This window comes from Aquarana catesbeiana, linkage group LG08, assembly GCF_042186555.1.
Source record: "Aquarana catesbeiana isolate 2022-GZ linkage group LG08, ASM4218655v1, whole genome shotgun sequence".
NCBI lineage: Eukaryota > Metazoa > Chordata > Amphibia > Anura > Ranidae > Aquarana > Aquarana catesbeiana.
Window position 1 is genome coordinate 99,058,083 of NC_133331.1, and position 13,773 is coordinate 99,071,855.

At 42.7% G+C, this 13,773-nt stretch overlaps 1 protein-coding gene across 1 annotated transcript in view; it reads right to left on the reverse strand.

Moving 5' to 3' along the window:
- The window catches only part of HTRA1 (HtrA serine peptidase 1), a 59,587-nt gene that overhangs the window by 24,457 nt on the left and 21,357 nt on the right, over nucleotides 1-13,773 (reverse strand). Inside the window, exons 5-6 of the mRNA XM_073596208.1 lie at nucleotides 2,737-2,931; nucleotides 428-460 (exon numbers count right to left, since the gene is read on the reverse strand). Coding sequence (XP_073452309.1) covers nucleotides 428-460; nucleotides 2,737-2,931 — 228 coding nt within the window. The remainder of the gene's footprint in view (nucleotides 1-427; nucleotides 461-2,736; nucleotides 2,932-13,773) is intronic.

Here is a 13,773-nt window from a genome sequence, read left to right on the forward strand (position 1 = left end):
AAACACAGGGCTTGCAATGTTTGTTTAAGTTTGTCATCCCATCAGAGGTAATAATTTTACTCCATTAATCTTTATTTTCTGCCTCCCACTAAAAAAGTTGCAACACTTCCAACGCATGAAGATTTCCTGTCCGGATTTACTTTTAAAATTATCGCCATGTCAGTGGGCTGGAAACTTTAAATTTCCCCCAGTGACTAAACGTCAAAGTTTAGATCTATCGAGCTTTTACATGTGTTTCAAAGGTTAGTCAGTCAGTAACACCACCACCCTCTGAAAGTTTTGCCAACCACAGATCTGAGTCATAGTAATGTAATGCCAGTACAGCTAACCTCCTGCCAGGCTCTATCAGTCAACGTGTTCTGACAGCACATCATGACTCTACACATAGAACCAGTACCTGCAGGCAGGGAAGGACATTAGCTCTTACCAAGTTCACAAGAGGTCCTCCTGAGTTTCCATACTGAAAGACAAACAAACACAGTTAGTGCTGTCCCAGTTATTACCTATTTATCTTTCTTTTAGAGCATTCAGAATCAGACAGATAGATATGTTTTTCAGATACAAACTTAAAAGTGCTGTATATAGAGGCACATGACTGTCAACATTTATTTGGACTAATTCTGCCTTGTCACCAGCCATTTGATATTATGATAGCTTAAAGTGGATGTAAACCCAATTTTTTTTTTTTTATGTTATAATGTAGAGTATAATTATATACCGATAGTTCCTATCATTTGAGCCCAGTCTTGCCACAAAGAGTTAATCCAGCTCTGAGCAATCCTCTTTTATTGTTCAGTGAGAAATCTTGACAAGCAGAGAAAAACTTTGTCAAATCCTCCCCCTTGCTGTGAGTGACAGGTGATTTACATATCTTGTGCACTAGCCTAAGACATGCATTATTTTTTAATTCCCTCCCACTCCTTTCTTCAGCAGCTCTGCAAGGATTGGCTGTTCCACACCTCAGCATGATTTGGCATGCTGAAGTCATGTGGTTACTTTCCTGTCTTTTCACTGGATGTTAGAGATCATAGCAGAATTTCAGTGTAAGAAATACACAGGAGAAAATGCATATTGACAAGGGGAGTGTAGAGGTGGGCGGGGAGTCTACTGACACCAGGACTCCACCCACCGAGCTCCAGACAACAGGCCCACCCACAAAATCTGCAGTTTTTCGGCTCTCATAATAGACAGAGGGGAGACATTTGACAGGTAAAGATACATGCAGGAGGCATGTATATCCTTATAGATAACCCCTATGGCAGTAGTTTAGAAAGGATGACATTGGGTTTACATCCACTTTAACACCATATTTTAAACCACCCAGAATTTTTCTTTGTTTACAAAGTTGCCATTATTAGACTTTAGAAAACATTGGATTCTAAATAGAGCATTGCAGCAAAGTAGCCTCAGTGGTTGTAGGCACTCCCTAGTATGAGTTTTTTACAAGTTTGATCTTCTGCCAATCAATATATGCATTGAATTGTGGTATTATACCTCCTTTTCTGTTTTTAAGGTCAGCAGCCTTATTTGGAATGCATTATACAGTCTACAGATCAGCTGCCTTCAGTGAAAGAAGGATGCATGTTACGCAATCTAGTTTTGTGACTCCTCTTTATATCCCCTACACCATCTTCATTGTTGAATTCCCTGCAGGTTTGCACTGATGTCCAGATTGGGTAGCACCAAAACGATAAACCTAAATTGTCAGACTGTTCTTTTAGTGCTGTCATCTCTTTAACTGCTATAACAAGAGGAGGTCTGAAGATTTCCCCATCCCCCCCCCCCCCTCCCACCCGTGTATCCTTTGGCAGTTCAAATAAAGCTTCGGGCCTGTGAACTCTTTACTCCCTCCCCTACCCCACCTTCTCCACCCCCCCCCCCCCCCCCCCATCACACCCGTTGCCCATTTGAATGTTATTTGACTGTATAACTGGACTTTTTGTGAAATGTTTTTTAAGTACTGCTTTCAGGGTAATGCGGCGTCATGCATGATGTGATGTTTCGGGGTATTACTACTCTGCACAACACATTAGGCATCATACCGCAGGATGAATGTAATTTATTTGTATGCTTGGCAATGTATTGTTATGTAGTGTATTTATGCGCTGCGTCACAGTACAGAATGTACCCTGTTTAAGTATTTGTTTTTTGTATACTTTCTTGCAAAATAAAGTATACATTTTCAATAAAAAAAAACAATCAAGGATAACCTCATGGTAAAAATAAATATCCGGAAAACTGGTGCTTTTGCATAAAACATATCAGCTATATCAGATCTATGACTGGGCCTTTGGAGTTGGTAAGGTTACAGAAGTAATGGCATTGGTGCTGGTGGTAATGCCTGTTAGGGACACAAGCTGTACTAAATAGGGTAATAAATAATGAGATATAGCAGAAATAAAATGGGCCAAGACTGAACATATAATTGTCATGTGAGTTCCAGATGTGGAGAGGTTGGCCAGAGGGCACCACAGCTAGTGGGTATGCAAAAGTGTAAGAAAGCAAAAACAAACAGTTTGTGTAGGAGCAAATTACTATGTACTGCTATTTACATAAGAATATATAGAATTGGTTCACCTTGAGCTAGGAGTGAAAATGTGAAGAGCCATGCATTTGTCAGGTTACAATAAAATCACTAACATATATTACAAAAAAAAGGAATAAAATAATTTTCAGACTCATAATTAGCATGTTATGGCAAATGCTAAGGAGGTGCAATAACTATGAGGCACTCACATTTATGATAGCATCAGTTTGGATGTATTCCATATCAGAGTTCCTTAGGCCCAGTTCTTTCCCACCACGTTGTGCCGTGCTCACAATACCTGTTGTGACTGTATTCTGCAAAGAGAATGGACTTCCAATGGCCACAACAAACTCACCAGGGCGGAGGTCTTCTGATCGACCCAATAGCAGCACAGGCAGCTTCCCCTGTAGAAAATGCAACACAAAGACGATGATTATGGCACACTTATGGGACATCATTTCTCAAAGCTTAATCATTCTAGAAGTCATGAATGTTTTGGTTTCTAAAGGGATTTAAAAAAACTCAGGAAAGGAAAACTGTTGAGCTATGAATGGGAATTCTATTTGACAAAAGAGATAAATGACTGAAAAAGGGGATACATCGAGAAGAAACTGGGGAGAAAATGCAGGCATGGTGAGGGGCTTCGTGGGCAGCAAACTGTTGGAGCATAGGTGAGTTTTCTTGTCTTTGGTTCTGGTTTAACTATTGATGGAAATAAAATATGTATCATGGACAGTAGTACTCAGTTGTGTTGTTTCAAGTGTACTATTATGACTACAATCACCTCTAGGGATTTATGGGTCATTCTATCATGAACATTTCAAGTTATCCAGGACCAGCAAAAACAAAACATGCAGGTCATATTAATGCAATGCATGCCTGTATGTAATGTAGTACCAAAATATGTGACACAACAAGGCTTAACGTAATAAAAGAGCTAACACTTTCCCTCAAAGATATTGAAACAACAAATAATCATAATGCACCACCAAAAGAAAACAACACAAACATATACTACAGTACAAACACATAGCTATTAGAACAGACTTTTTGAATATGTTCTATTTAGTATGTTTTTATAGTATATGTTCAAGCTTTTAGCCCTGCTTCACCTGTGAGCATTTGTGAATCTGTGAAAGTAATTTAGGGGAAAGAGTTGCATATAATGTACTTAATTGAGATTATAACATGAAGACCATGGAAATATCCTGAGATTTCTAGGAGACCCTTATCATAACAGCCCAATCGTACTAAATACTTATTTATGTCTTGTTTAAAGGGCTCGTTTAGAACCCCCCCCCCCCCCCAAAAAAAAAGACGCCTGAAGTCATTGTATTATAGTAAGCAGTTGCTCTAGATCAGGGGTAGGCAACCTGGGGCCCTCGAGCTGATGCAGAACTACAAGTCACATCATGCCTCTGGGAGTAATTGTAACTGCCAGCCTTGCAATGACTCATGGGAAATGTAGTTCCACAACAGCTGGAGGGCCAGGTTGCCTACCCCTGCTCTAGAACATGTGTGGCAACCACAACCACTCATGAATATACTAACATACAACCAGGTTCGATCCAATATTGTTAATTGTCAATGCCAATGTGATAATTGTTGTAACATTGGCATGGATGGATTTAGGCCTATATGCAGATGTAAAGAAGAGCAATGGTACTGCTTATGAGAGATGTTGTCTGAATTTGAATCTACATAGTCTAAAGAAGCCAAGCCCCTTTTAGAAGATGAAGAACTGATATGTATGGATTAGGGGGACAGATAATATGGTTATGTTACAGATGGCACTTACCATGTGGTAATAATGTTTACATGCACTGCGTAAGTGCGCAGTCCTTATTTACAGACACAGCCTAATGAAGAAGTACTTAATTATCTGTAATGTACTGAAGCCAATTGTTTAAATATTAATCAGGTATAGTGAACATGCAACATGGCCTAAGGCTGGATATACATTGTTTCACGTGCATCGTGTGGACATGGTAATACACACATGTAAATGGGCCCATATGGTTTAATTTTGTCTGCCTGTGGAATCATGTGACGAGTGATGAATACCCCAACATCTGAGACCACTATACACATAGAATTATTAGATTAGCTGACCACTGAGGACAATTGTGCTCATCATTTAGGACACCAAAAAGCCAGGGGAAGTCTGAACTGTAAATAGACATTCCTTGAAGGAGCTTCCCCAGGTGTTTTTCAACATGTCTCAGTGGCCATAGGACAAGGAAGCAACATTATCTAAGGTATACACAGATTGACACACTGTTATTAAAGTGGAGTTCCACTCACTTTTACAACTCTTCAGCATCCCTCACTAAACTGTGCACTGTAAACGAATTGGATATTTTTAAATTTTTTTTCTCAGCACCTACTGTATATCTGCTGTATTCATTTTTCACTTCCTCCTCCCTGGCCGTGGCCCATCGCATCATTTCCTGTTTGCAATGCCTTCTGGGAAGGGGCGGCAACTTCCTCTGACACTGCCGTTGCTATGGAAACCTGACCTGAAACCTATTACACTGCTTGTGCTGCACTGAGCATGTGCGAGATCTGCAAGGATGAGATCCAGGAAGAAATACAGTCTGGCTTCAGATGCCCACACTTAAGATGGCCACGGCCTGCTGTAAGTTTATAAAATAACAAACTACTGCTATAAACTAACAAAACAGACCTTAGTTTACAGACTAACTTTACTAGAATACATTAAGGTTGTGTATTATAGGGGTATTTTTATTTAAAAAGTATAATTTCGGCCGGAACACCACTTTAAGTGGAATTTTTCAACAATTGAAGAGAGATAGGAGGGCACTTTATAACTTTTATCACTGCCTACCATCTTATACCTAAGGGAGATTACTATCTGGGTGAGTGGTTCACAGATTTGGCCATCTCTTGTGGGACTGGATCTGTGTGTATAAAAGCCATGGTCAACATGTTTTAAACTGACTGGTGTGTTGTTGCCTTGCTAAATGAATTATGGTTACCCTCTGGTTTTGCTGAGGTAGTGGACTTTTATGCCCATGAAACATGTCGGGAGTGTCTACTATAGCCCCATCAGTGATTCATGTTGCACATACATTGCTGTTTGTTTTCCTTTAAATAATTTTGTCCCTTCCTCACTCTGTAGCTAGGGGATACTCTGTGTAGTTAGTTCCAACTTTCATCTTCATGCTTTAGCCTCCATTCATAACATGTACTGTACTCAACTGGAGCTAGACACACTATTTTTTGGTCCTATCTGATGTCTATCTGTTATGATCTGCACAAGTTTTGAATTAGAGCTCTCTGTGATCTGCAAGATGTCATTTGAATTGAGTTACTGTTTGCCAAGCTACTGAGATGTAACTGTAAGTTAAGCTATTCCACCACAACTGAATCAGTTATAGAGATCAAACTTTCAGTGCTTAAATTATGGAAGCAGAACATCAACTTTTCTAGAAAATAGCCTATGCATTCAAGGGCCCTCAGTAGATATTAAAAATCTGTGCAGCTCTGTCAGATGATCGTTAAAATGATATTAGGCCCCTTTCACACGAGGCGGACTCCGTTTCTACGGAGCCCGCCTCGGTCCGCCGGCTCAGCGGGAGATCTGTCCGTTGATCTCCGCTGAGCCGGCAGATGACAGGTCCCTCTCTGCTCACTGAGCGGGGAGGGGCTTGTCAGGCGCCGCTGCCGCCTATGGAGGGATCGGATGAAAACGGACAGCATGTCCGTTTTCATGAGATCTCACCCGATCCGATAGCGACGGACCTGGACATAGGGCCATCCGTCTGCTTTTAGCGGATCGGACGGGGTCGGATGTCAGCGGACATGTCTCCGCTGACATCCATCGCTCCATAGACTAACATGGAGCGCCCGTTCAGGTCCGCCGTCAAAACTGATAGGCGGACCTAAACGGTCCGATGGTGTGAAAGGGGCCTTAAAGTCTTGTTTTTTTTTGTTTTTGTTTTGTTTTGTTTTGTTTTTTAAATAACAAACATGCTATACTTACCTGCTCTATGCAGTGGTTTTGCACAGAGCAGCCCAGATCTTCCTCTTCTCCAGTCCCTCGCTGGTGCTCCTGGCCACGCCCTCCTGCCGAGTGCCCCCACAGCAAGCAGCCTGCTATGGAGGCACCCGATACCAAGCCGCTGCTCTGTGTGTCCATTCATACGTGGAGCCGCAGCTCGGCCCCACCCCTCTCTCTCCTCATTGGCTCACTGACTTTGATTAACAGCAGTGGGAGCCAATGAAAACCAATGGTTTTTACATCCTAGCAATAAAGCAGGACATGGGGGTTGCTAACTAGGAGTTTTTAGCCAGGCTTCTGAGGGGACCCAAATGGCCCACACGTAAAACAAATTACAATGGTTGTAAACCTCAGAAATGAAATATGAGCAAATCATATCCCTCTATATTGTGTACTTGTCTCAATTAAAAGCACTAGGTGGAAGATTTGTTAAAATTGGTGCACACAGAATCTGGTTCAGCTGTGAAAAGTAACCAATCACCATCTAGGTATTATTGCCAAAGCTTAAGGCCTCTTTCACACGGACGATCCGTATGTCCGTTTTTCATCCTTACGTTTTCGGATGAAAAACGGACATACATTCATCCCTATGGAGCGTCGGATGTCAGCGGTGACATGTCCGCTGACATCCAACCCGCTCCGATCCGAAAAGTGTAACGGAGGAAAAACCTACTTTTCCATCCGTTTTCGGATCGGATGACGACGGACACTACAGTGTGCAGCGATGGACCTGTCATCTTCCTGCTCAGAGCGATCGGCGGAGCGATCCCCGCTGAGCAAGCGGGTGTTCACGGGGCGGATAATGACTGATCTGCCCCGTGTGAAAGAGCCCTAATTGAACAAGCTGAAGTTAAAGTGGTTGTTAAGCCACTACAATAAAAAAAATCTCAACTCTCTTTAACAACATTTCGTGCCCCTGTGTCTGTGTTATATAAAAAAGCTGCCGATCTGTAGCTATATCAGAGCTTCTCCTAGCAATAACGTGACTTCTCAGCTCTCTCCTCTCCCTGGCTATACAGCTATAGTGGGCGGTGCCAAGCACTCCTGCTAACGTCAGCCGGAGAGGAGGGGAGGAGAGTGGAGAGAACCGAGGAGCGCTGTGATATAGGTACAGATCGGCAGTTTTTTTATAGAACACAGGCACAGGGACACATAATGTTATGTTACAGAGGGACGGGATGTTTTTATTGTAGTTATGATAGCAGCAGGGGGGGGGCGGTACTGACACAGAGCAGACAGGCAGGCAGGGTGGGTGGGAGAGGAGGACAGAAGGACAGAGCAGGGCTGCGGTTGACGGAAGCATGTAAACTGACCACGGTGCCAGGGCTCAGCAGCCATGATAAACCGTGGTCAGTTTACAGGAGGAAGTGTATAGCCAGGCAGGATCAGCCAGGTTTTTTAGGCGATAGAAGGGGCCAAATTACACAGCACAAGCACTGTGTTGTTATTCATGCTTTAACCGCTTAAGGACCAGACGCCGCAGTTATACTGCGACAATGTGGCTTGATCCCGCAAATTGCCGTAGGTGTACATCGGCTCGCACACACCGATTTGTGGGCGCACTGGCCAGCCAATCAGCGGGTCGGCGGACTCGATGACCGCCGGCCACCTGCGATTGTTCCCCGCAGTGACAGAAGGGGGATCTGCCTGTGTAAACAAAGCAAATCTCTGTTCTGACAGGGGAGATCACACAGATCCTGTCTTTCTGCTATGCAGGAAGACGGATCTGCATATTTCCCCAGGCAGCTCATCCCCCATACAGTTAGAAAACAGCGAGGGAACACATTTAACCCTTTGATCGCCCCTGATGTTAACCCCTTCCCTGTCAGTGTCATTAGTACAATAACAGATTGATAAAGTGTAAAAAAATGTCAGTTAGGTGTCCGATCTGCCCGCCGCAATGTCGCAGTACTGCTAAAAATCAATGATCGCCACCATTACTAGTAAAAAAAAAATAAATAATAAAAATGCCTTAAATCTATCCCCTATTTTGTAGACGCTATAACTTTTGCGCAAACCAATCAATATATGCTTATTGCCATTTTTATTACCAAAAATATGTAGAAGAATACATATTGGCCTAAACTGATAAAGAAATCTCCCCCTAATTGTCATTTCTATCTGCTGCTTCGTTTCTCTACTATCAGCTTGAGTCACTGCTGACAAGTTTTCCTGACACCAAGAGAAAAAAGGTGACAAGGGAGGGATCTCCAGCTGATTGACAGCTTCAGCTCTGTTCTGTGTGTCCCTTCCTTCCAATCAGCTTTCAGAGCTCTCATCACTGAGCTCTGCAGTGTGTAATTACTGCTCCTTGGCCCCTTTTTTTTGGAACTCTCAGAAAAGCTTCATAAATTCAGCACTTTGAACAGATGTAGAGAGGAGAAGACCGCAGATAGACAGGTACAACTTACCTGATTTGTTTCATATCTGGGTATCACCTGAGGCCAGTCACTTCACTGGGTGTATGTAAGGGTTTGCAACCACTTTAATGATCATTTTACAAAGCTGAACAGATTTTTAATATCTACTAGGGGCCCCTTGACTGCACAGGCTAGTATCTGGAAAAAGTGAACTTAAGCCTGGTACACACAATGAGATTACCAAACGAATAATCATCCATTTTTTGTTGCATGCTAGTCTCATATTCAGTGGCGACTGGTGCTCGATCGATTACCCGCTCAATTGCCCGCTCGCTTGTCCGCCCACCCTGCACTTACCCCATCCAGGTTGCAGCTTTGGCGGATTCCCCCTGCATCTCCTCCCGAGTCCCAGCAGTCGCTTCTCCTCCCGAGCACTCGGGTCTTCGGACTCCCGGCCAATCGGATCTCAGGACCTGCTTCCTGATTAGCCGAGAGGAGAAGCAGGAAGACATTATCGAATATTAATTTGCTAATGTCACATAAGTGGGCGGGCTCGGAGCGCAGTGCTCTGTGCCCCGAGCCCACCCTTTTTGAAGCCAATTAGAGCCAAAGGCTCTAATCATGTGCTTAAAAAAAAACCCATTGAAATCTATGCGTCTGGCGCCCTGCAAGGAGATTAGGGGCCGGGCGCATGGCTTGGGGGCGGCGCCCCTGCGCCCCTTATGAGCGGCCGCCACTAGTCATATTGAAAAAAAGGTTAATCAGCGTACAAAAAGTCTCATACGACAGAATATAACTTCGGAAGTGATGTGTTGAATTGCTTTGTAATGTATTCTTTTGTATCTGAGCATGCATAGTCTTGCTCTTATGATTTTTTGCGGACAAAAACTGTACTAATTAAATGAAAATCTGATGTTGTGTTCACTTATGATAAAAATAGTATCGCATGCACCTTCAGGTTTTGTCGTCCGAAAAGTCAGAATCGGCTGTTCAAAGCACTATACTAACGATCAAATAATCGGCCGATCATTCGCCGTACTAAATTTTACTTCTGATTTTCTTATGGTGTGTATGGGCCTTTAGCCTTTAAAATCCCAAAGAAATCATATTTGTATCCATGTCTTTCACACTAAACTGCAGTTCATAGATGTGAACCAGCCACACACAAAGGCTGGGATTTCTACTTAACATGCCTTTTTCATGCAGCAACATGGACAAGTGTGAATAGGCTCTAGTGATCAAAGAAATCGCTGAAAGTAATGAATAATTAGAAAAGGGTGTTGTTATTCCACACATCACTGTTACCAGGCAATACAAATCTCCTAAAAAAAAGGACACATATTGTTCCCATAACTCTACTTGCCACATCATTTTGCTTTAGTCTTATAAGCAAAAGTGCACAGCACAAGGCCAAGGCTCAGGACGCACGGTCAATCTTCATTCTCCAAGAACTGCCATTGCTCTCAGCCAAAAAACAGCTGTCTGTGAGTCATACAAGCAATCAAACCTCTAAATACTAGAAACAGAAAACATATCATCTCATCAGAAGGGCTGACACCTGGATGGGAGTAGAGAGCTGTCATTTTATACATCAAGAAGTGGTGAACTTTGTAGTTTCAGCCCTGATTTATTGCCGTACCAGACGAGTCAATAACATTATCATGGGAGGTTCCCTGATGATGGCTCACTTTGATTTTGGCATTTATTAGGAAGAGTGTCAGCCAGATATTGTGTCCTGGTCTAATCACGTCTCCAGTTTGAATTGTTTTTATTTACAAGCAAAATCTTGAAATCCGCATCCGCTGAATGATATTAACTAAGAATGATGAGTCAAAGTGAATCATTCACAGCTGTGTTCCCACATGTTGAAATAAATCTACTTATTTATAAACCTTAACAGAGTCATTTACAAATGTGGAATAAACCATGCATGCATTAGAAATATAAACTGTATAATCAAATGTAAGGAAATGGATGCAATTATTATGTGTTTCCATAGGTCTGTCCTTTACTAGACATTAAAAGAGAAGTATGGCCAAAGCTATTTTGACCATACTTCTCTGGTGGGTCACAGGAGTGCACTTACTTTTGCTCTCCTGTGACCCAGAGTCAGCTAATAGACTATAGCCCGCCATCAGCTGACGTAGCAGAGCCACTACAGGCACTGGAAGGATCCTGACAATATTGTTGAGATTCACCAGGTTGCCTAACTGGCAGCTGGTTTTGCCTCTCAGCACACGAATGAGCCAGAGCCAGCCGTCCACCCCCTGCCCTGCACTTCAGTGAGTGCTGGAAGAGCACAGTAGAGAGCAGTGACTGACAATCACCACTGCTGCTGGAGCAGATCAAGAACTGAGCAATCAGTGGTCATGTGATCCCACCGTTCTCTTAGAGCTGACATAAAACAGCACCATCATAAGGATGCTGCAGCATAAATTTGATTATGGAGTTTCATTTTTTTGTTTTTTTAAACCCCAAACTTCTTTAATTAGTCCTATGCATTTTAAAAGAGACGTATGCCCCCCCCCCCCCTGCACTCCTGTGACCCATAGGAGAAGCCCAGCCAAACAAGCTCAGGCAGGTCTTCTCCTTTCAAGCTTGACTCCAGGAATGATCTGTATTGCATACTTACACTGGTGCAGTTGGGATCAATATAACCATGCATCTCATATCTGATGGACTGCTGGAGAAGCTGAAAATCACTGTAGTCGTCTGTGATACTACAGTGATAGCAGCAATCTTCTGAGTCCTGCTGGGTTTCTGTGTGAGCATCTTCCCCACTGCAAACTGACCACAGAGATGGCTCAATCAGCATCACTGCCATTCATGGGATGCCTTGTATTTTTTCAATAAATACACAGCATTCTTTGGTGGAACAAGATGGAAATCGTAACATTAACAAACCTTGCTCTCCACTTCATCCAGAGAATAGCTTGTAATCATTAAACAAAATACAACTTGTTCTATTAATGGTGGCAGCGCCAAACAAGCAGCCCCCTGTGGTCAGTGGAGTGCAGTGAAGATGCAGCATGCACAGAACCGAAGCAGGACCTGGAATGCACTCTATGCAGAAGATTGCAGCTTTAACTGTAGTAGCGCTGACTACAGTAATTGTCAGCTTCCCTACTGACCCATCAGGTGTAAGTTATGCATATCAAACTAAACCAATGTAAGTAGGCATTAAAGATTTTTCCTGGAATTTGGCTTTAATGTCACAGCCAATCTGCACAATACCAACTACTTTTGGTGACATGAAGCCTTTTCTGAAATTTTGGATAAAAGGGGAAATCTAAGATTTTCTCTCAGGCTTTACTATTGTCTGTGCCCCCACTGGGTAGATTTTCCCTTTGCTTCCCCAGTTGGGGGAGACCTTTCCAACAAGGACAGAGACAAAAATAAAAACCTAGCAGAGGTTATAACTCCTCCGCTGCTGCCAAATTAATAATTTCAACAACAAAAAATCCCATAAGATTGTATGTGCATTTAGCTTGTTTGTAGCATGGTATTTACCTGTAAAATCATCCCTTATATGAAAATCTAAAAGCCCTGAGACTTTTGCTGGGCATTGCTATCTTAGATGAAACGTCAGCAGCCCCAGCAGGCTCGGAGCACAAGGTACTCTTTAATATTCCCTGTCATTTCTCCCCTGGAAGCTAAATAAAAGATAGTGTACTGAGGGGAGGGGCAAAGGAGCTGGGACAGCACAGAGAGTAATTACTCCCAGAAGAGGAGAGAGCTATGACGTTCAAGCAGGGAGGAGGCTATGCTATGGAATTGATTCTTCCTGGGATAGTCATATTTCTAGCATGTTCAAAGAAACAATGAAAGTGATTAAAATTTCTTTAATAATTTCCATTTATTGATTACCAGCATATTTTTATCAAAAGCTACAGAAATACGCCCTGGGACTTTGAGTGAGGTGAGCAGTTTAGCCAATAAACATAACAGTGGTAAATGCAATCTGAAATGTATTCAAGAAGGTGCATACATACATAATAGCATGAATGGATGCCAAGCAGGTGGAATGATACTTATAACCTATGTTATATGTACAGTATCATTCCACCGGCTTGGCATCCATTCATGCAATTATGTATATATGCACCTTCTTGAATAAATTTCAGATTGTATTTACCTCTGTTATGCTGCTTTTGTTGTATTTAGGGATGGAGGTGTGTCACTGGTGACACCAGACCATTCCTTTTAGCATATTTTCATCATCACTCCAAAAATGCCTAAATTAAAAACAATGTAATGGTTCAGAAGGTATGGGAACCATGGACTTTGTTGTTTTTTTACCACTCACTTTTTGCCCTGACTTACTGACTGATGAATACAAAGTAAGAAAAACAAGGCCCTTACTTTTTTTCTTTTCCTTTCATTCTTCCCCCTTTTTTTCTTTACATCTCCTCTAGGGGGAGAGGAAGACCCAGACTTGGTGTGCCAACATCTATTTCTTTCCTATCCCCTTCCTTTTTAAAGGGTCAGTGCTGTATTTTATCTTTTCCTTTTCCTAAAATCAGTGGTGGGAAGTATGTGTACACACGGGCGGACTTTCCGACCGGACTGGTGCGATGGACCGAATCCGGCGGACAATCCGACCATGTGTGGTCTGCATCTGACTTCCGATGGACCGTTTCGGTTGGAAATCTGACGGACTTTAGATTTGAAACCTGCTTCAAATCTTTCCGTCATAACTCCACCGGACTCAGTTCCTAACGGAAAGCCCGTTCGTCTGTATGCTGGTCCGATGGACCAGATATGACGCAAGGGCAGGGTACTGCCTCTTGCACTCGCTGCAATAGGAAAAACAAATTTTCCTATTGCGGCGAGCGCGAGGCGACGATGTCCCTTGGGTCTGG